A 23,486-nucleotide genomic window follows, 5' to 3' on the forward strand; every position below is an offset into this window, starting at 1 on the left:
CCCATTGCAGCTCTGGAGACAGTGGCAGGGAGTCAGCTCACCCCACTCCAGCTGTGAGGACTGGCAGGGAGCCAGCTCACCCCATTGCAGCTGTGGGGACAGTGGCAGGGAGCCAGCTCACCCCACTGCAGCTGTGGGGACAGTGGCAGGGAGCCAGCTCACCCCACTCCAGCTGTGGGGACAGTGGCAGGGAGCCAGCTCACCCCACTGCAGCTGTGAGGACAGTGGCAGGGTTCTAGCTCACCCCACTCCAGCTGTGAGGACTGGCAGGGAGCCAGCTCAACCCATTGCAGCTCTGGAGACAGTGGCAGGGAGTCAGCTCACCCCACTCCAGCTGTGAGGACTGGCAGGGAGCCAGCTCACCCCATTGCAGCTGTGGGGACAGTGGCAGGGAGCCAGCTCACCCCATTGCAGCTGTGGGGACAGTGGCAGGGAGCCAGCTCACCCCACTGCAGCTGTGAGGACTGGCAGGGAGACAGCTCAACCCACTGCAGCTGTGGGGACAGTGGCAGGGTTCTAGCTCACCCCACTCCAGCTGTGAGGACTGGCAGGGAGCCAGCTCAACCCATTGCAGCTCTGGAGACAGTGGCAGGGAGTCAGCTCACCCCACTCCAGCTGTGAGGACTGGCAGGGAGCCAGCTCACCCCATTGCAGCTGTGGGGACAGTGGCAGGGAGCCAGCTCACCCCACTGCAGCTGTGGGGACAGTGGCAGGGAGCCAGCTCACCCCATTGCAGCTGCGGGGACAGTGGCAGGGAGCCAGCTCACCCCATTGCAGCTGTGTGGACAGAGGCAGGGAGCCAGCTCACCCCACTGCAGCTGTGGGGACAGTGGCAGGGAGCCAGCTCACCCCACTGCAGCTGTGGGGACAGTGGCAGGGAGCCAGCTCACCCCACTGCAGCTGTGGGGACAGTGGCAGGGAGACAGCTCACCCCACTGCAGCTGTGGGGACAGTGGCAGGGAGCCAGCTCACCCCACTGCAGCTGTGAGGACAGTGGCAGGGAGCCAGCTCACCCCACTGCAGCTGTGAGGACAGTGGCAGGGAGCCAGCTCACCCCACTGCAGCTGTGAGGACAGTGGCAGGGAGCCAGCTCACCCCATTGCAGCTGTGTGGACAGAGGCAGGGAGCCAGCTCACCCCACTGCAGCTGTGGGGACAGTGGCAGGGAGCCAGCTCACCCCACTGCAGCTGTGAGGACAGTGGCAGGGAGTCAGCTCACCCCATTGCAGCTGTGGGGACAGTGGCAGGGAGCCACCTCACCCCACTCCAGCTGTGGGGACAGTGGCAGGGAGCCAGCTCACCCCACTCCAGCTGTGGGATTGGTGTGCCCAGGAGCAGGAGCGGGGCTCCTGGCAGCATCCCCAGTGCCACCCCTGGCGTGTACTGAGTCACGAGTGAGTCACTGCCAGCCGGGCTGCGAGCGCAGTGCTCGCTTGCAAATGGGCTGGCGAGGCGCTGCCTGTCATGTAGGTGGGGGATGCATTACAAGTTCTGCTCCTCTCCTCCCTCCTCCCTCGGCGCAGGAGCTGCCGGAGTCCGGGCTGCGGTGTGGTTCTGGCGGGCACGGGAAGTCTCCTTAGCCTGCTCCAGTGGCTGTGGCATGTGGATGGCTGCGGCTCCGCTGGTGACGGAGCTCCGCACTGAAGATGGATGATTTAGCTCTCCTCGACTTGTTGGAGTGTCCTGTGTGCTTCGAGAAGCTCGATGCCACCGCCAAGGTGCTACCTTGCCAGCACACTTTCTGCAAGCCCTGTCTGCAGAGGATCCTGAAGTCCCAGAAGGAGCTCAGGTGCCCCGAGTGCAGGACCCTCGTCCTCTGCAGCATCGAGCAGCTGCCCTCCAACCTGCTCCTCATTCGTCTCCTGGATGGAGTCAGGTGCGGACAAAACGTCACCAGATTTGGTTCAATCCAGAGGTCGGGAGTCCTGTCCTCCCCTGCCTCCATCAGGAGGGTCCCCAGGGGCTTGCAACTTCATCAGCACCGGCTAGCAACAAACCCCAGGATCCACATGGAAGGGGTAAGCAAGGTCCTTCTTCTTTGCTCTGTCCATCAGCATAGAAAGCTTCCTTCTGGTGTGCCAAGAGCTGTGAAACTTTGCTGTCAGCAGCGCTGCAGAGACGTCTGGGGTGAGAGCCTTGTGTTTTGCTGCTGCTCCCTGTTACTGTTTGACTCCAGCAGCAGCTGCGGCAACTCGCAGCCTGGGACACAATCAGCCTGTCCTTCTGCACAGCAGGAGTGAGCTCCCAGGAGTTCCCAGATGCCTTCTGACTTTTAGGAGGGGGGGGGGGGGGATATTTCCAGCACTTTGGGGTTTGACAGATAGCAATTAAATCAGTAACTGCAAAGCTCTAACTGCTATGGAAAGGTCTTTCCTGCACCTCAGTTTCCCCAGCCTCTGGAAGAGAAGAAGGGTCCCTGGCAAAGTACTTTGAGGTTCACTAATGACAAATATTAAACTCAGCTTCCTTCCTAACTTTCTCCAGGGGTGATTTAGGGAGCCAGTTTTAAGTTGTTTCTTCTATTTTCTTTAACAGTGCAAACACTTTTCTCAAGTGACAAGGACATGATACTAGACCTGGTGAAGGGTTTTGGCTCCATTGAGTTTTGGGTACAGCCTGACCTGTGTCTTCACCTTTCCTTGCTCTGTTCCTGGATTTCCACTTCTCCCACCAGAACTTTCCTTCTGTTCAGTACCTCTACAAACCTTCCCCTAACATTCAAAGCTTGGCTTGAGTGGCTGCTCAGCCTCAGAGCACTGCTCAGAGCTGCAGAGCTCCAAGCTTGCAGCAGGCAGAGGACAGGTTTTCTCACCCCAGTACTATGGGAATGCACCCATGTGGGCATGGAGGACCCCCGTGCCCTGTGTGCATCAGCTGGTGTCTGTATCCCAGGGACCCTCTGTGACATTGACAAGTCATACTGGATGGGTCACACATCAAACCCAACATCTCTCAGGATCTCCTTTCTTGGTTTTCCCACTGGGAAGTGTGGCAGTTTGGCCACGTGAAGCGAGTCCTTCTCCTGGGAGAATTGCTGGCCCGTGGCATGTCCAGCAGGCAGAGAGGTAGAGCCTGGGCAGTGGGCACTGAGGGGAAACTGGCTGAGATGAGAAGGTTCTAGGTCCTCCAGCCCCAGATAAAAGCACAAATCTGTTTGTCTGCTTTGCTCCTCTCTCACCCCTTTCACATTTCTTTCACCAGTTCTCGGGGCAGGCAGGAACTTGTTGTTGTTATCATAGCAGCATCCATCAGCTGGCAGCTCCCAAAAGCATTTTAAGCCCAAACTGCCAGGAATGGGCAGAGCCAGTGACCCTGGGCAAGAGGGCTGGGGCTGGAGACCAGATCCCCACACAGCCCTAAGATAGCTTCTGACTTCCTTTGTCTCCTGACAGAGGGACATAAAGACACATTCCACTGAAATGCTTAATTGGTTAATTAATTCTAAAACACTTTGGAATCCTCAGCTGCAAGGTGAAGAAGGAAAGGTATTAGTCACGTTTGGGGTTTGGTGGTTTGAAATGCATGCAGATGGCAGCAGACATCGCTTCAGCTGCTCCAATGGGTCACGAATGCAAGTGGACCCTGCCCTAAACTGGCACCCAGTGAGATCAATATGTCACTTGTGCAGCAGCAAGGACTCGTTTGGAGGTGCCTGTGTGGTGCAAGGAGACAAGATAGCAGTAAGGGTGACTTGTCATCTCCCTGCCCCATCCAGAGCTTCAGGGTATCCACCTGAAGTTATCTAAGTGTGCAGAGGCCTCCAAGTGATTTGCATCACAGGGCAGATGCTTCTTGTCAGGAGACACAGTGAGAACAGCAATTGTGCCATCCTGCTCCACCATGGTGAGAACAGAATAGCTGCTGTGCCATCCTGCTCCACTATGGTGAGAACAGAATAGCTGCTGTGCCACCCTGCTCCACTATGGTGAGAACAGAATAGCTGCTGTGCCATCCTGCACCAGCATAGTGAGAACAGCTATTGTGCCATCCTGCTCCACCATAGTGAGAACAGAACACCTATTGTGCCATCCTGCCCCACCATAGTGAGAACAGCTATTGTGCCATCCTGCTCCACCATGGTGAGAACAGAATAGCTGCTGTGCCATCCTGCTCCACCATGGTGAGAACAGCTGTTGTGCCATCTTGCTCCACCATGGTGAGAACAGAATAGCTGCTGTGCCATCCTGCTCCACTATGGTGAGAACAGAATAGCTGCTGTGCCATCCTGCCCCACCATAGTGAGAACAGCTATTGTGCCATCCTGCTCCACCATGGTGAGAACAGAATAGCTGCTGTGCCATCCTGCTCCACCATGGTGAAAACACCTATTGTGCCATCCTGCTCCACCATGGTGACAGCAGAACACCTATTGTGCCATCCTGCTCCACCATGGTGAGAACAGAACACCTATTGTGCCATCCTGCTCCACCATGGTGAGAACAGAACACCTATCGTGCCATCCTGCACCACCATAGTGAGAACAGCTGCTGTGCCACCCTGCACCACTATACTGAGAACAGCTATTGTGCCATCCTGCTCCACCATGGTGAGAACAGAATAGCTGCTCTGCCATCCTGGTCCACCATGGTGAGAACAGAATAGCTGCTGTGCCATCCTGCTCCACCATGGTGAGAACAGAATAGCTGCTGTGCCATCCTGGTCCACCATGGTGAGAACAGAATAGCTGCTGTGCCATCCTGCTCCACCATGGTGAGAACAGAACAGCTGCTGTGCCACCCTGCCCCACCATAGTGAGAACAGCTATTGTGCCATCCTGCCCCACCACAGCCAATCCCACCACAGTTGCTTTCCTGGGTGCTCTTCAATGCAGGATCCATTTGCAGCTGCAGCGGAAGGTCGTGTGCTCCCCAAAGACAGCCTGCCCCAATCTGCATAGTCTGCTAATTACTGCTAATTCCATGCACCACTTGGTGCTACAAAGCAAAGAATATTACCGTGCACAGTGCTGCGCTGCAGCCAGCTCCACCATCAAAGGCAGGGTGCAGGATGGGGTTGTTTTTATCAAACAGGCTGTTCTATAAATAAACTTCCTTTACTCCACTGAGCTGAGAAAATCACAACTTTGATCAAAGTTTCTCTTCTCAGCAGAGATCTTTCCTTGCCAGCTTTGCACTTCATCCTCCTGAGCACCCAAGAAGGCAACAAGGTAAAACAAGTGCCCTTACCACCCAGCAAGCCGAGATGTGGACATGGCACTTGGGGACATAGTTCAGAGGCCATGGTGGTGTTGGCTTGGTGGTTGGACTGGATGATCTTAGAGGTCTTTTCCAACCCAAACAATTCTGTGACTCTATCTCAAATCATTCCCAGGGGGAAGCATGAGCATCCCCAGCAATGCTGCTGAGTGAGCACTGAGTGAGCACTCAGGTTTCACCCAGGGGTTCTACAGAGCCAGCCCTAAAACCAGGGAATGTTCTGGTCACAGCCCATCCCAGGCTGATGCTTCCCTGCTAGTGTTTAAGTCACAGACAGAATCTGCTGCCTGCATGCAAGCATGGGGTGGGCACGATCGGGGTTTGTGCACATGGGCACATATATGTATCTAGGTGTAACTGTGCCTAGGCTGTGCCCGTGCTGGGACCAGACAGGCAAGGAGACACTACCGTGGGAGCAGCCACCTGGGCACAGAGGCCACTGGCACTGCCCGGTGGCTGCTCCCGGGGCGTCTGGCCAGGTTTTAAGATCTTTAACATCTATGCAGAGAGGACAAGACTTTGGATTTCCAGGATCTCCACATAAGAAACTGTCTGGAATTTAAGAATAAAGGGATTTTGCCAGGAGGTGAATGTGTAAGTGATCAAGGCTGGAGCCTTTGAACTCCCAGGAGCCGCCTCTGGCATGTGCCAGGTGTGGTCAGGGCTTGTGCTGAAGCGTCTCACCCGGCTCCAGCCTGCGTATGCCACCGTGGCCGAGGGAGGCTGCGTGCCAAGGTGCGCCCCAAACTGGAGCAGCAGACCTGGGTACACCCCACACGCTGCACAAATCTACCCAGGCCACCAAACAGCTACTTGGATGCTGAACTTTGTCATACAACAAACAGAGGGCAGTGAGCCAGAGGAGAATAATTCTGGGCACGGCAGCCTGCCTCCAGCAAACCCGGACCACACAGATTTATCTGGGACTTGGGCTATTTTCTCCTTGCAGGAGCAGAGCTGTGGCAGCCCCCTCCAGCATTTCATGGAGATAGACAGATCACACCTCTATGGGGATAAAAATATCCCGCACTCCAACGTCGCCACCTTCACACGGCCGCCTAAATATAGAGCCTGCCTCTTGGTGTGTGCTGCTCCCCCAGAAACATCCCCAGCTCCATGCTGGATTTGACAGACAGCACATGGATTGCTGGAGCTTTTAGAAACCTGATTCAAAGCAACCCCCATGTTTGCACCCAGTGGAGGCAAGCACGTTTCCTGACCCACTCGTTGTGCAAACCACCCTCCCCAGCCCCCCAGAAACCCATCCCAAGAGTTGCCAGTGCAGTCCCAGCCATGACCTCATAACGTGTGTGATATCACCCAGGGCTGGACAAGTGCTGAGCAGACCTTAACACACCTGGAGACTCTGCATGGGCACGTTGGCTCTGCCTGAGGCCATGGCATCAAAGAGGAGGAATAGCCTCTTGCCCAGCAGCTGCTAGGGGTGGTGGCTGCTTGTGCCACAGGGTCCTTCAGCTGGAGATGGAGCAACTTGATTTGGATAGAAATAATGTGTGGCCTCCTGGCTTTTTGTAATCATAGAAAAGTTTGGGTTTGAAGGAACCTTGAAGATAGTTCCAGCCCCCTGCCATGGGCAGGGATACCATGAAGGGCCAAATCCTCCCCCACAGCTACATCCCATCAGGGTTTGTCCCATTCTGAAAAACAATGAGTGTGACTTGCAGAATTGCCCCTGCAGTGCTGGCTTGCACCTCGAGCAGAATGTCACCCTGGGCCTTTTTCTCCTTTGCCTGGAGTTTCAGCACTTGTAGCCACCACAAAGAGGGAGTGAGGTCACCTCGGTACAGATTCCCTGACACCGCACATCCCAAAAGATCTGTGTGCACCACCAACAGATTCCAGAGCTCAGGGGCAGGAAGCTTGGCAATGGCTGTAGCCACAAGGAAGAGCTGGTGTCCCACACCAGGACACCCAGCCACCCATTCCTTTCTGTTGGGCAGTGGCCTGAGGTAGATCTTGGGATCACAGGGTGAGGGCTATGTAGGCTTCCCTACAGAAAGCTTAAAGCAAAAATACCTTTGTGATGGGATGAAGGATGAAGCCCCCAGCAAGGTGCTCTGGTGCAGTTGGGCCAAGGCATGGTTCTATGATGGGGGGCCTTGCAGAGGGCTGTGGTGGGCTCCTCACATGTTCAAGTCCGTTTGGGTTGCTGGCAAGCTCTCCTCTGCACTTCTGATGGGTGAGTGAGGCAGGGGACAGCCAAAGGACCTCCATGGCCAACATCAGGATCCAGTTTCCCTGGTTTTACGAAATGAGGCAGCGAGCTGCAAACAGAGCAGAGTTTGAATTTGTTTCCAAGGCAATGAGTCAGGCTCAGATGGCAAGTCAGGAATAGCACAGCAGGCTTCTCAGCACGCCTGCTCACCTGCTTAGTGTCGTGGTCAGCCAGGAGGCTGAAAGTCTGGGAGTCCTCCTCTTCTCAGAGAGTTTTCCTTTGGTGCCTGGCCGTCATCCCTGCACCCATGAAGCTGGTCATTGGCCTGACTTTGCAGTTTTCTCCTCCAGAGGGAAGGGAGAAGAGGAGAAACATTCAGGTGCAGCTCTGATGGTGTTCTAGGGCTGGAACAAAAAGGTGTCCTGAGAGAGGTGAGGCTGGACCTTGGCACAGAGAAGACCCATTCACTGCTGCCATCTAAACTTGATCTTGCTGTCTTTCACCGTAGGAGAATGTGATGCTTGCACTCAAGTAGGACTTTGTTCTGCTGCTCTTCAGGTGGCCAGAGTCTGTTCAGCATCAGCCCCCCCGGGTAGGGCTCAGGTAAAAGGAATCAAGAGCCATGACCTGGAGTTTTAAGAAACTTCCCTAGGGGCTCATGGGTGTCTGAGCCCACCCTGCTCTGGGGAACCTCATTTGTTTTGATGGAAGGAGAGGGGACACAGTCCAGGATGCTGATTTGAGACACATATGTGTTGTTTGGTCCAACCATTAAGAGGGTTTTCTTTGGGCTATGAACAAATGATGGGCACAGGATTTCTCCCTGGCTTTGCAGAGAGGAAGGAGCCAGCCTTGTTTGCTGGGGACCCACACTGCCCCATGTCCTGCTGGTCTGTTGGGCCTCCCCTAGGAAATGGAAATACAGGACAGCAGCTCCTTTGTCCAGCCCCAGGCCTGGGCAGGAGGAGAACACCCAAGGCCAAGTGCACAGCATATTCCCCATTCTTGTCCTGCAACTGAAGCAAGGCCTGGCTGGTGACCATCACTTCATGAAGGTCATTGATTTCCCACCAAAGTGGCTACCAAGCAAAGGTGAGGAGCTGGTGGGGAGATGCACTGGCACCAGATAAGCACCCACTGAAGTGTGGAAACTGAACTCCAGCCTGTGAGCAACCATCTGGGTCTGGCATCTTGGTGTGGTGGCAGGGACACAACACAGGGGACCAGTACTGTCCCTTGTCCCCATCCCTGCCCCCAGCACCATCTCTCATCCCCATCCAGTGCCATCTCTTGTCCTTTATCCTTGTCACCATCCCACCCTCTGCCACCAGTGCTGTTCCAGCTTGCAGAGCACCCATCCCCATGCCCGCTGGCACTGGTGGCACCACTGCCCAGGCCTGTCAGAGCTGGGTGACAGACAGTGCCAGCACTCCCTTTCCCAACACAGGGAGGGCACTAGGCAGCATGGTGCTGAGGCAGGGCGTTGTGACTGGGCACACCCAGGGCTGCCACTGTTTGTTTTCCATGAGGCTCAAATCAGTGACACAGTACAGCCATTGCCCACAGCCACTGCTCACAGCAGGGACAGACATCTGCAAGGGTCCATGGGGGCAGAGATAGTGAAGAGTTTCTCCAGGATGGAAGATGCTCCTTGGCCCCTGTGCAGCCTTTTCCCCATTTCCCATCTTACCCCAGCAGCAGAGAGCAGGACGATAGCAAGCAGAGCTCAGAGGTGATGCAAGCCCTGGTGCAGTGGCACATCAAAGGGGTGGCAGCTGGTAGATGGTGTAAGTGCCATGGCCCCACCAGCTGATGCAGGCGTGGCAGCACAGAACCCAGCCCCAGTGACAGGCTCTGGCTCTGCTCCTGCACACTCCTGGGCTTCTTCTCATCTTGGGCTGTGGATCACACCCACTGCCACCAGCAGCTTCGGGCAGCGCTCTCCAGACCCAGATTAATGCCCACAATTTGCACCCCTGGCTTCCCTCTGTGAGCTTCAGCTGGCTCACAGGGCAGGGGGCCCACCAGCTTTAGCCATGACCAGCACTGGCCTTGTGTCCTGGTGAACCCAAGAGGGCATCAGGTAGGTCTGGTGAGCACCAGCAGTGATGTGAGCAGGAAGGGACAGACTTTGCTGTCCCTGGTGCAGTCTGTGCTTGGGATGGGAGCAGCGCTCCTTGGGGAAGAGGCACTGCAGAAAGCACCCAGCTGTCTGAATGCTCAGAGCATGATCAGCTGAAGAGATTGAAGTGGCAGATTCACTTCTGAGGGTTTTGTTCTCTGTGACAAGGCTGAAGTTATCCGCAGGAAAACAGAACTGTGCTGGCAATTCATTTGCATTCAAATCACTCTTCTCATCCTCTGGATCCCGGAGAGCCCTGAAGCTGCTCCAGCTGAGCACTCAAGTGGATGAGCTCCTCCACCCATCCAGATAGGGGCAGGCTGTGGCAGGATGCTGAAGGCAGCTTGTAGAAGAGTGGCAATCAGCTTGGGTGGTGGCTGTTAGTGATGGCCTCTCGCTGTGGAAAGCCAGCATGTCCTTTGGCCTCAACATGTAGGTAATCATGGAATCATAGAATTCTTTGGGTAGGAAAAGCTCAGTCCAACCTACAACTCAACACCACTGTGGCCATCAAACCACGTCCTCAAGTGCCATATCCACACATTTCTTGAACACCTCCAGGGATGGTGACTCCACCACCTCCCTGGGCAACTTACCCTGTGTAAATCAGCAGCAGTGTGGCCTCAATCATGTTCTCAGATCTGTCCTGGAGTCACTGCCTGTCTCTCAGCCACACCCTTAGTGTTGTCCCCACAGGTAGAGCAGGGACAGCATTGCCACCATAGACCCACCCTTCACCTGCTCTGTCTCCTTGGATCTTCCACTTCCCAGGACAGGAATTGCTACTGCACAGTGTCTGTACAGCAGCAGCCTCTGGCAGCATGGACCATCCCTGAGAGTGGGGACCACAAACAGGGACCAGCTGTGCCCTCACCAACCCCCACTGAGGTCAGGACACAAGTCTCCATCAGGCATCTCCCCCCTTCACTGCACTCCCAGCTTTGCTTCTCTCCCTTCTGGGCAATTTGTGATGGCTCTCCCCAGTGACCCCCACCCCAGCCAACCTCACACACTTCTCTTTCTTCTCTAAGTACCAGTGCTGTGGGTGTGTGGCCTCAGATTAATCCTCTGGCAGTAGTGAGGAAGTTCTAACGAGCCTGTCTGAGATAATTACAGTGCACATTTCTCCCAGGAGATGCTTTGAGTTGCTTCCACACATGCACGGATTTGTCATCTGCTGCTGTTGACTACGGAGGGAGCCTCAGCTATGTTGGGTGGCTGCCCCAGCACAGCTGATGCCACATGCCTAAAATAGTAAGAAACCATCATCTTTATCAGTCTTCTTGGCCTCAAATCCACTAAGAGTAGGGAGAACCTGTTGAGGTGCATCTGCCACAACCACCCCTGCTTGTGGAGTGGCCAAGGAGAGGAAAGATCTTGCCTAGAGACCGCAGGCTGTGTTGCAGTGGTTGAAGGGAGTTTCTGCTTCCACACCCTGGAGTTTCCCTGCTGTGTTGTCTCACCCAGGCTCTCCCAACCACTCTGCAGCCCCACAGCATGGAGCACCTCAGGTCTCCAGCTGCTCAGAGAGCCTGAAATCAGGATCCTGTCTCACTCAGGCATGATAGAGAGGGAAAACATTGCAAAAAAATCCAAGGCAGCATCAAAACAAAAGTTAGAGCCCCCCAGAAAATAGAGAGGAAAAGGCTTCTCTGGCAGAGGCTATAGGCAGCAGCCAGAGCACTACAGGCAAGATGAGAGCTCTCTCAACACCAGAACCCACAAGGGCCTGGTTTCAGCAGCACTGCCTTTGGCCCAAAGGGCTCAGCAAAACATCTCCTTGTCTGCTTGACAGCCTGGAAGGTCATAGAATCATAGAATTGTTTGGGTTGGAAAAGACCTTTAAAATCATTGAGTCCAAGCATCAACCTAACACCACCATGGCCATGAAACCATGTCCTCAAGTGCCATGTCCACACATTTCTTGAACACCTCCAGGGATGGTGATGCCACCACCTCCCTGGGCAGCCTGTTCCAATGCCTGACCACTCTTGTTTAAATAAATTGTTCCTCATGTCCAACCTAGACCTCCTTTGGCACAATTTCAGGCCACTTCCTCTTGTTCTATCACCTGATCCTAAGGAGAAGAGACTAATTCCCACCTCACTCCTGCCTCCTTTTGGGGAGTTGTAGGGAGCAGTGAGGTCTCTCCTCAACCTTCTCTTCTCCAGGATGAACAACCCCAGCTCAGCTGCTCCTCACCAGATGTGTTCTCCAGACTCTTAACCACCTCTGTTGCACTTCTCTGGACCTGCTCCAGCCTCTTAATGTCTTCCCTGAAGTGGGGGTTGGAGGAGTGCCAGCAGGCAGTTTCATGCGTGATGGCATTGTCATCTTCTGCTCAGGGGTCTCACCTGGGAGAACAGGAACGACCCTGCTCTCTAATTAGGTGAAGCATTGGATGGCATCACAAATCAAGAGCCTTTTCTGCTCACAAGTGATCTTCCTGCTCTGTAGCTGCTGCCTCTCTGCTCCTGGGCAGCCAACACCCTACCCAGGTTTTCACCAAGCTTTAGCTGAGTTCTCCCAGGACTCTCACAGCATTTCCCCACTGAAACCAAAGGCAGAAGCTGAACCCTGCAGTGTGCCAGGATCTGCAATAATTCAGCTGAGCATCTCCCTGCCACTGCCACCCCACTGCAGAAAACACTGACTGGGATCAGCGCAGAGCCTCTGGGCAGGTAGTTGGAGGGAAACCCAGCAGAGCACAGCAGATCTGTCCTCATCCCATGCCCAGGATCACATCCTGGCCTGGGAAAGCTTCTCCTCTGCCCTCGGTCCCAAGCAGCCTCCCCCAGGCACGCCCACTTCTATCGCAGGATTAATTAGCACCCCAGTTTCTGCCTCTGCAATTAACCTGCTTGTAACAGAGCAAAGCAGATGCCTTGCAGAGGATCCTACACTTCCAAGAGTGGACAGAAACCAGCCAAAGCCTGAGACAGAAATCAGATGAGAGATGTGGCCACAGGTCCTGGGATTTGGCAGCAGCAGGAACCATAAATGATGGGATCTGCTGCCCTGGGAGGGTTCTGCTGCTTCCCAGCCTCCCCAGGGAATAGCTGCAGAGCAATTTAGCTGTTTTTCTTTGTCCTTCCCACATCTTGTGAACACATTAAGAAACAGTGACCCTGATGTACATCTCCCTGAAAACTCCAGCTTGAAGATGTATTTTATGAAGCAGGATTGCTCCTAGTACAGCAAAACCACACTGGCTGCTCCGTGTGGGTAGATAAAGGCTCAGCTTCTGTCCTAAATAAAGCTGGGGAATCAATGGGGTGTTTTTGGCTCAGGGGCTGAAGAGACAACAAATTATGTTGGATTTTTTTCAAAGCATCAAAGACTTTGGCAAAAAAAAAAATGTGACTTGGGCCTTAAAAATGACTTGATTTTCTTCTTTCTTTAATGAAGTGGAGATCTTGAAAAACTCAATTTCAGGTTAATTTCAGCTGGTTCCCAAACAAGCTGCTCCATACTGCTACAGTTCTCTCAATCCTTTTCCTCTCTCTTTCAGTCACATTGATTTTTTTGCTGTTAACAGAGGATAAAATACTAGGGGAAAAAAAATATATGTTGGCAGCTGAAAGAGCATAGGATTGGGAAAGTGTTGGTCATCCCGTGCTGAGCCAGTCCAGAGTGTGTCCAGCTCCCCTGGCTGTACCACCAGAAACCTGCATCCAGCCCAACATCTCTCTACCACCACCTGTCCCTTGGAGGCACTTCAGTCTGGAGTGGCTTTAATTGAGGCTTATGGAGAACAGAGACAAGCCCCAGTCCCTGCCTGGGGGGTCCTGTGCCCTCTGCTGCAGCCAGGCTGGAGTGGGGAGCTGAAGAGCCCTCAGAGCCTTTCCCTGGAGCACAGGGAGCTTCAGCAGGGAGTAAAGTACAGATCAAAGGGTCATCATCATAATTTCTTGACATAACATCTGTGAAGTGAGGCAATGTTACCTTGTGAGTACTTAAAATTACTGGCAAGTCCCAAAAGACCAAAGTTCTGAATGGTTTTTGGATGGGAGAGCATTGACTGTGACTTTCATTCACTTAGCTCCAGTCTTGCAACCAATTTCAGCAAGTGAGAGCAAGTGCTCTGCTTGGTAATGTGCAGCATGAGGTTAGGTCAGTGGCCCCTGCCAGCTCCAGGAGATAGCAATGGGGAAGCAAACCAGGCTCAGAGGAAAACAGAACAGGCTGTGAGACCTGAAGGGGCTGAAAGTGGGAGGAAAGGGTTAAAGAGGAGGTGAGGAAATAGAAGGTTATGGCCATGTTTAGAGGAAGAAACAGCCATATTCATCCATCTGACCATCCATCCATTCATTCATCCAACCATCCATCCATCCAACCAACAACCTACCCATCAGGGGTGAGTCTCAGCCAACCCACTGTCACAAACTCACCTGTCATAGAACTGTTTTGGTTGGAAGAGACCTCCAAGATCATCGAGTCCAACCATCAACCTAAGACCACCGTGGCCGCTAAACCATGTCCCTAAGCATCATCTCCACACATTTCTTGAATACCTCTAGGGATAGTGACTCCACCACCTCCCTGGGTAGCCTGTTCAAATGCCTGGCCTCTCTTGCAGCAAAGAAATTGTTCCTAATATCCAACCTAAACCTCCCCTGGCACGGTGTCAGTTATTTGTCCACCCTGCCCTCCTGCCTCATCCCTTTTCTTGCTGAAGAAAACCTGTTCCAGACTCATCCCCCCATGCTGGCTTACCCTCCCGAGGCAGCAGCAGGCATCCATCTCGTTGCAGAGTTTCTCTTACTTTTCATACATTTCCATAACTTGTTCTTGGGGCCTTTTATGTTCTGCTTCATTTTGCCATGCAGCCAGGCTCTCATCACCCTGCACATTTCTGCTCCTCCTTCCTGAGCCCTGTTCTTCTGCTCGCTCCCAAGACCATCAAAGGTCTCTTTCTGTGCTCTTTGTCCTCATTTCACACCAGTGAGGCTGTCACTGAGCCTTCCCAAAACAGGACTGGCCCTCCTGTAGCCCTCTGTTCCCTCAGTCTGGTTCTCTGCATGAGGAGGTGTGAGCACCCACGTCGATTGGCAGCGAGGGTCTCTATGGTCCCAGTACTGCCATGGTCCCTGTTTCCCATATGAGATCTGATGGAGGCTGAAGCTGGCCCCAGCCCCACTTCCATCATTTCCTTTTTTCCCTCAGCAATGTACTTTGAGCCTCACTAAGCCAAGTGCTTGTGTTTGCTGTTAGCACAAACAGACAAAATGAACTAATTAGGACTAAGCACTGAACTAATTGCTTCCTGCTCAGACACTTTGAGGCAAACACAGCACATAACATTTTTCTCTTCTTGGGTCCTGCCTACCAAACATCCATGTCTGGGAGTGCTGGATGAGGTCCTCTTCCCAAAACCTAACTCATCTGCATGGAAAATCTGATCCTTTCAACCCCTGAGGAGTCTCACATAGAGTTTCTCTCTTCCACCTTCCTGACTTCCCAAAGTGGCTGATGGGGGAACGCAGCAGCAATCCTGCCCAAGCCCTGGGCACCGAGGTGGGTGGGTTGGGGAAATGGGTGCATCTCCTTTCATACAAAGGCAGGAAAAGTCTGGATGGGCCACTGGTACAAAAGAGCCTCCCCCCATGAGGTCAGTAGGGGTTGGTGACTATGGCTTGGAAAAACTCCACCGGGGGTCAAGCTCACAAGACTGCAGCACTTGGCAGCTGACAGACAAAAATCCACATTTTGTCCATAGGAGAGGCAGAACCAGTAGCCACAGATCCCACTGCCCCACCAGCAAGCTTCCCTCACACCTCAGCTCTCAAGGGTGTGACCCTGCTCTCCTTGGTGGTCCAGTGGCCAGTGGACCAGAGCTGATGATGTGCTGGATTTGAAGCGGTTGGTCACGAGTGGAGCTCCTCTGCCAATCACAAATGTTCTTCCTGTAGCACCAAAAGAAGGTTGATTAAAATGAACCACAATGCAAGATATCACTGAAGCTGAGAACCTGGTACAAGTCAGGAGGAGAGGGAGGGGACAGAAGACTTCATTAGGAAGGGGCCTACAGTAATCATCTAGTCCAATCTCCTAACCACTTCAGAGCTGACCAGAAGCTGAAGGAGCATTTCTGTTCCAGCTGAAGGTCCAGCAGCACGACAGAGGTCAACATCAGTTGTGCATTTCATATACAACTGTCATGTCACAAATGGCAACAAACACAAAGAAACACAGGTTGACTCCAGGATGCACTTGTGTAGGACACAGATCTCTAGTCCAACAAACATGCTGAAGGTATCTCCATCTTGTCTTTATCACCAGTGTGTAAAGATGGAGCCTCTTAGTACTGCTGATTTCCAGGGTATGGTACCCACCAGGATCAGAACTGTTATCTGGAGCATAGAAAACACCAACATATCTCCACTCCTCCCAAGAAAAACACCCCCCAGGCTGCCCTCAAGTCTGCTGGGTTCAGAGGACCAAGCCTGGGGACAGCTGTGGGCTTATTGAGGCATCTAAATATTCTGCTGCCTTGGGTATGAAATGGAGTTCTCTGGGGTAGCTAAGGGTTATTTCCAGTGAACTTGGCAGTTTCATTTTGCTGAGAGTCAGGAGGGCAAAGTTCCCTCATTTCTGGCCCCACTGTGCCTCCTCTTTCTCATGCTATGCTCCAATGCAACAGCATGAAGAGCCTCTCTCCCTGTGACCCAGAGTATAGAGTGGAATAAAGCCACAGTCACAGGATGGTAAAGCAGGAGGCAGCAGTGACCTCCACTCCCCTTGCTCTTGTTGTGTCCTCTGAGACAAGAGCAGTTGGCCACTGCAGGTGACAGCCACCAAGTCAGCTGGACAATGCCTGTGAGCTTGGACACTCTTGGAATAGAAATACCTGGGTTGACAAAAACAGACATTGCATTAGAGGGGACCTCGCAGCAGGCAGAAAGATCCCATGGGAAGACTAGTTTAAGGCATTAGCTGTTTCTTAATACTCTCAAACAAGTCCAACCTGCTTTTCATCTTGATAGAACTTTGGTGTAAGTATTTTGGAGCTCATCCTCATTAGCAAAAGACATCAAGAGAGGATGTGGGCAGCTAATCCCAACAAACGCCTGCTTAAACCTTAGGCCTCCACTTTTCCCAGTAATTCCAAATGCTTTGGAAGAATTCTGTCCAGGTCAAGGATTGCTGCCATGGATGAACTGCAAGGGCTGTTTCTGGTCCCACAGGTCCCACGAGCCAAGGCCCTGTACACCTACCGAGGACACAACCCTGGGGAGCTGAGGTTCAACAAGGGGGACATCATCATGCTGCTCCGGCAGCTGGACGAGAACTGGTACCTGGGGGAGGTCAATGGGGTCAGCGGCGTCTTCCCAGCCAGCTCCGTGCAAGTCATCAAGCACCTCCCCCTGCCACCACCCCTCGGCAGAGCGCTCTACAGCCTTGACCTGAGAAGCAGGGACAAGCTGGAGAACAAGGACTCCCTGACCTTCCACAAGGTACCACCACCAGAGAGGGGCTGGGCGGTGTGCTTCTTCAGACTGTTTGGGTGTTCTGCTGCTCCCCAGCTCCATAGGAGATCCCTTTTGGAAGTCAGTGAGTCACAAGCCCCCTCTGGTGCTGCTGCCAGCAGGTAACCCACACACACAACTGCCCCACTGGTACTTGCAGGATGAGGGGCATCTAGAGGGAGATGAGTGCCCACAGCAAGCAGTGCCTCAGTTCAGCTTCTCACCCATGCTGCTGTCACTGATGAGGAGCAGCTACTGGTGGTGGTGGTGTTCCAAGTCAGGACCAAAACACTCCAAGAAGATCCCTAAATTCTGACACAGTGAAGGAAATTGCTTCCAGGTCTGGAGATATATCTCTTATGCAGCTGGCATGTACCCAGCCCAGGGGAGGCAGAAACCTGCAGAGCCACACCTGAGCTTCCACTCTGTGTCCCTTTGTTCCCTGAAGGCTGCAGCGCTGGTGCTCAGTCAGAGGACACGCTCCTCTCAGCAGCTTCATGCACCTCCCAGCAAAGCCAACTGGCCCTGGTGTGTCTGAAGTAGGTGAGGCACAGCAGAGCAGAAAGTCCTGCCCAGGGGCATTGGTGTCCTCCCAAGGAAGTCACCTTCATGTCCAGCTGGCAGCGCAGCTGCAGTGCTCTCCTGTCTCTCTCCCATAGGAAGTGGGGAAGGAAAGGGCAGCTGTGGTCCAGGCTGGGGGTCACCAGGGAGCTGGAGTGGCTGGCAGGGGGAAAGAGAAGGGCCAAGAGGCATCTGTGGTTTGTGAGGAAGGGGAGGAACAAGAAGAGAAACATGGGTTGCAAGGGGCATCGCCCACCACAGTAGGTGCTCAGGGCAGGCACAGCAGCAGTCCCCCTCCACCATCAGGATCCACTAGCAGTAGGAGGCACCTGCCATGGTTTCTGCCATCTGCCTTCACTGGGCTTTTCTCTTTCTAGTTCCTTTTGTCTCACTCATGGAGTGTTTGTGTCGGGAGGCTGCACGCAGCTCCCCTCCTGCAGCAAAGGTGGGCAGTTAGTGGGCATCTCAAACTAGCAGAGGCTTCTGCAGAGGCAAGGACATCCTCCTGTCCCCAGCTGTGACAGTGCCAGCTCTTACCCTACCAAATGGCACAGGTTGGTGCAGTCACTTCAGTGACTCCCTTCTGCAGGAAACCCAAAGCCACACCAGGGCTGTGTCCTCCTCTAGCCAAGTACAGCACAGGGTGATTGGAGAGTGCCACCCCTCCACCTGTCACCCTAAGGAGGTTATTTGTCTTCCAAGAGCCCTGGCAGGCAGGAGAACCTCCCTATAGGGATGTTGGAGCCTTGAGTGGATGACACACGAGCTACATTTGCCCACCACTGCTTGGCTTTAGACCAAAGCTCTGACCTCCCCTCAGCTGCTTTTCTGGGACTGCAGATGGACATCACGGCGGCCATCAGCCACCCCACCCTGGCCAGCACCAGTCCAGCATGTCTCAGCCAGCATTCCCAATGCTTCCAGCATTCCTAGTGTTAGAAATAAACCCAGTTCTGGTGATCCCCACAATTCCAGCAGTGCTGCTCTGAAGTTGCTCTGGGGGAGGGCACCACAAAGATCCTGTTTGAAGTTCTGATACATTTTGCCAAATGCCTTCTCACTTAATGAAGTCATTTTAGCTTCAGTAATTACTTTCTTAAGTCTGGAGCTGGCAGAAATAAGTTAGTTAAGGTCACCTGCAGCCACCAAGGAATGACAAATTGATTCTGGAGCAGGTACAGCTGGATCTGCTCAGGGAGATGCAAGGCTTGGCTTGGGCATTCAGTTTTGGCCCCAGCTCATGGTGGCTCCTGCTCTTTAGAGAAGAAAGAGAAATGTTTCTGGTTTAGGCTAAAGCTGAATCCCGTCTAGAAAGGGCAGCACTGGCAGTGTGTGTGTGTACACACACAGTTTGGTCCCCAAAGCTTGCCCAAGGAGGGAGGAGGGGGCAACGTGAAACCAATCCCTGCTTGAAAGAGAGAAGGTTTGAGACACCTCCACCTCCCTGCGGTCCTTGGCCAGCCCAGAGCTAGGCACACTGGCTGGCAAGAGTGGGTGAGACTCCCAAAGCTCTGCAATTGGTTGGTGCCAGCAGTAACTCATGGCTGACTCCCCTGGCCCATGGTGGTGAGCAGCATGCCCACCACATGCCCTGTGCCATGAGCACTGTGATCAGCAGTTCCCAGGAAGCGCTGTCTGAACGCTGCCCGCACACAAGCACAGGGCTGACTCTGCCCTCATTAGACCCCAGGGTTAGCCAGCCAGGCTGCTTCTCGTGGGCAGGATCAAGCCATGAATGTCTGGTCCTAGACATTTAATTGGGTTGCTTTAATTCTGCCGTGAAAGCCACCACCATGGAGGGTTTCTCTAAGCTCATGCCTTGAAGACAGCTGCAGGGCTTTGACGTCCCACTGCGAGACGCACCCAAGCGTGCCAGCATGGTGTGGAAAAGGAAGAGGAGCCCAATCCTCCCTTCTAATTTAGAGTTCAATTGATGATGACGCTGCCAGGGAGGTGGCCAGCTCCCCTCAAACCTCTGCAAGCCACAGGCTTTGACAAGAGCCAAAGCTCCCTGTGAAGTCCTGGGGCGGAGCCCTCAACCACCTGAGTCTAAGCACTGAGGTTTGCAAACCCATCTGAGTTCTGTTGCAAGCTTTGCAGCAGCTGAGTCGCACCCAGGGTCTGTCACCGGGAGCAAGTCAGGAGAATGGCTGAGCCAAAGTTCTCCAGGATCAGCCATAACCTAATCTGACCTGCTGCCAGTGGGGAAAGGGAGGGAAAAGGGAACCCACCTGCAGTACTGCATCCACATCTGGTGTCCCCAGCATAAGAGGGACATGGAACTGTTGGAATGGGTCCAGAGGAGGCCATGAAAATGATCAGTTGGGACTGTTCAGCCTGGAGAAAAGAAGGTTGCAGGGAGACCTTAGAACAGCCTTCCAGTACTTGAAGGAAGCTACCTGAGAGCTGTGAAGGGACTTTTTACAGGCGCTTGCAGTGATAGGATGAGGGAGGTTGGGTTGAAGTTTGAGGAAAGGAGATTTAGACTGGAGATTAGAAATACAATTCTTCCCAATGAGGGTGGTGAGACACTGGAACAGATAGCCCAGGAAGGCTGTGGGAGCCCCCTCCCTGGAGGTGCTCAAAACCAAGTTGGGTGAGGCCTTGAGCAACCTGATCTAGTGGAAGGTGTCCCTGCCCGTGGCAGGGGGTTGGAACTAGGATGCTCTTTGAGGTCCCTGCCATGCCAAACCATCCTACGAATCTATCAAAACTGAGCAGCTGCCACCCCTTTGTCTCTTCCAGCCAAACACCACTGCAAGGCAGCTCCTGCAGAGCAGCAAAGGCCACTGGTCCCCCCAGTTCAAGTCCGGGTCCCTGCGCACGGCGTCCCCCAAAGGCAAGGGCGCGGACTCGCCGGCCTTCGCCAAGGTGCCTGACTCGCGGCGCAAGAGCCTGCGGCAGTTCTCCATCACCACCGCCCTCAACACCCTCAACCGCATGGTCCACGCGCCCAGCGAGCGGCAGGCCCTGGAGATCAGCTCCCCCGTGCTCATCAGCTCCAGCAACCCCACCGTGGCCACCCAGAGCAGCGAGAAGGCTGAGCTCCCTTACAGCACCCCGCTCCAGGTAAGGGGCTGAGGGGTGGGTGCCATGGGAGGGAACCCTCCAGAGCTCCTGGGCACAAACCATCACCGTGCAGGGCAGAGATCCCAGCAGCTAAGGCACCAGCCCGCAGGGACTGAGAACCTGACAGTGAGACAACATCCACATCAGGCTGCCTGGGACTTTGCCCTCCTTTTGAACTGGAGAAAACAGAATCCCAGAATTCCAGGTTGGACAGGACCCCAAGGATCACCTGGTCCAACCTTTCCAGGTAACAGGAGAGTTGAGATGAGCTGGCCCAGCACCCTGCCATGTTGAGCCTTAAAACTGTCCAGTGCAGAGGAATCTACTGCTTCCCCTGGAAGATGATTCCAATGTCCAACTGCTCTCACAGGGAGACAGTTCCACTTGCAAAATACTATTCATTTTAGGTAGTGGCAAGAGAGGAGAACTCCCAAGGGAGCTCACTGACCCTTAGCCCATCCAGACACACAGGTGTGTGCCTGGATTCACACTGCCAGCAAGCACCTGGTGTGCCATGTAACTTAGACTTATTTGGGTTGGAAGTGACCTTAAAGATCATTCAGTTCCAACCCCCCTGCCATGGGTAGGGACAACTCCTATTAGAACAGGTTGCTCATAGCCCCATCCAACTCACTTTAAACACTTAATAGTGTAGATCAAAACCAGACAGCTCTCAGCATTTGCAAAATTAAAGCTGGACCCAGCCCTCAGTGCTGTTCACCTGCAGCACATGCCAGTACACCAGCAGGCCCTGAATTGTGAGCAAATGAAATCCCAGTGGAAGCTGGGTTGTACTGGGCAGGTCTGCACTGCCAGGAATGGCTCTATCAGGCTTTTCATCCAACCTCCCGTCCTGTCCCCTGCATTGTTCATTAACTGGTGTCCCAGTGCCTTTGGTAGGTGCCTAGCCCCCCTCTGTGTTTATCCCCCATGACAAGCTTTGAGCTTAATGAAACAATTGGATTAAGTCCCAAATCTCTGTGCAGGAGATCACAGCTTTGGGCTACTCTAAGCACAACCTTTGTCAATGGACACACAGTTGCCATGGAAGCGCAGGGCTTTGGTGCTGCACCCTAACTCCCAAAGGCAGAGTGCTTCCAGGACAGGCCTTCCAGCACCAGCTCAGCAGAGTTAGGACATCTACAGAATAGCAAAGCGACTTCCTGCTGCTTCTACCCAGGGCTGTCAGCCTTTCTGAGAAGCAGTTGGAGGTCTTTGCCCTGTGCCCACATCCATCCACATCCAGGTGGATGCTTCCTGTGAGGGAAGGGCAGTTCCTAGGAGTCCTCACCAATCTGCAATCTAACCCTGGGACTGTGCTGAGAGAAGCTCAGTTTGGGGCTGAGATTACAAATGGAGACTCACCTTTTGGTCTCTATCCACTCTCTAAGAGGCAAAAGAATCTCATTCCTTCCACACAGTGACAAAAGTTCTAGGGATCTTCTCAGGAGATCTGAAAAGGGAGAGAAAAGGATTTGTTTAGCCTAATGCAATGTCCTTCATGCTGAAGGTTGCTCTAACACTCTGGGAAGCTCTAAGCCAGCCCTGGCAGCTCAGTGTCTGCAATAATACCCAGCAGGCACCTTGTACTTAGCAGGAGCCTGCAAAGAGCCTTGGATGTTGGCTCCTGGTTTACATGAGAGGAAATGAAGCCTCACAACAAAGCTGTAATTCAGTAGCAGGGGTGTCACGTCTCACAGAGCCAATATCGCACCCAAAACACCTCAGCATGAGCTGCTGGCAACAGCAACAGCACCAGAGCAGCTTTCTTCATGTCCTGCTCTGTTCTGTGAAAGAGGAGTTCAGAAGTGGTTGTGTTTGCTGCCAGCCTGGAACAAGCATCAAGCTGGGGTCTTCTGCTCTCCACAGCACAGTGAAGAGCAGAGTGGGTTGAATCACTTCCTGCATTATTTCCGTGCATTTCTGAGCTCCCCAGTGAGTCTGCAGAGGTTGAGTAGCCCAAATCTTTGTGGGTGGTCAGCAATATGGTGCAGCAGATGGAGCAGAGTCTGCAGCTCAACTCAGCCTTTCCGACTTCAGGCTGAAATCCTCACCAGGATTCACCTGGGTGCTGAGCCTGGGCTCACTTCTGGCTGTGGGGGGTGAGGAGCAGCAGTGGCTGCCCCCAGCCCTCCCAGACAGCACAGTCTCTTGAGAGGAGCTCCTGGTGGGCAAGATCAAACAATTCACAAGAATGAATTGTTGAGAATGTAAGTGAGAATGTAACCAGTTGAGTGGGAATTGTCTCAGAAGACCAAACCTGGGGTTGGATAACCTCAGCTGGCAGGCAAGGGTGAGGTGTAAGGGTAGGCTGGGCAAGGGGTGGAAAGTGATCCTACCCAGCCCTGATGTTCTCCTCCACTGAGCAGAGGGATGGTGCAGGACAGGAGATGGAGTCTGTCTACAATGGCAAGCAGCAGTGGATGTCTGAGCAGGGTTAGTAGTAAATCACTGGTAGGAGAGTTGTGCACAGCAGCCTCCACCCTCCCTGGAGCCAGGGAACCTTCATGAACCATCCCATCCAGCTCCGAGAGGAACTGTGACTGCTGAGCTCCACACCCAGACACCAGAGCTTTTCTCCTCCATGGAAGGAGCTGCCCCAGCAGCTGGGAGCACACCTTCCTTGCAGGTGCTTTTGTCCTTCCAGACAATGACCCAGTTTCATCCCCTGAGATATGGATGAAAGGCCCTGAGAGACCAGCTGGAAGGAAAGGAGATGTGCTGCAATCAGCTTTGACACCAGCAAGGGTTAGGGCCACAGGAGAGGGCTCTAAGATTCAGCTGTCACTTGGAGCTGGGGAAGAGGGAGCAGAAAGGCTGCAGCATGGTGCACACAGAGCAAAGCAGAGCCTCAAGGTGGCTACAGGGCTTCCC

General features: G+C 53.6%; 1 protein-coding gene across 1 annotated transcript in view; it reads left to right on the forward strand.

The window, feature by feature from the left end:
- Window positions 1–1,533: 1,533 nt before the first annotated feature.
- The window catches only part of SH3RF2 (SH3 domain containing ring finger 2), a 36,309-nt gene continuing 14,356 nt past the window's right edge, over window positions 1,534–23,486 (forward strand). The window contains exons 1-3 of the mRNA XM_068159089.1: window positions 1,534–2,017; window positions 16,701–16,970; window positions 20,289–20,612. Coding sequence (XP_068015190.1) covers window positions 1,646–2,017; window positions 16,701–16,970; window positions 20,289–20,612 — 966 coding nt within the window. The 5' untranslated portion in view covers window positions 1,534–1,645. The remainder of the gene's footprint in view (window positions 2,018–16,700; window positions 16,971–20,288; window positions 20,613–23,486) is intronic.

This window comes from Melanerpes formicivorus, unplaced genomic scaffold (genome assembly GCF_026170545.1).
Source record: "Melanerpes formicivorus ecotype bairdi unplaced genomic scaffold, bMelFor1.0.p_v2 SCAF_2, whole genome shotgun sequence".
NCBI lineage: Eukaryota > Metazoa > Chordata > Aves > Piciformes > Picidae > Melanerpes > Melanerpes formicivorus.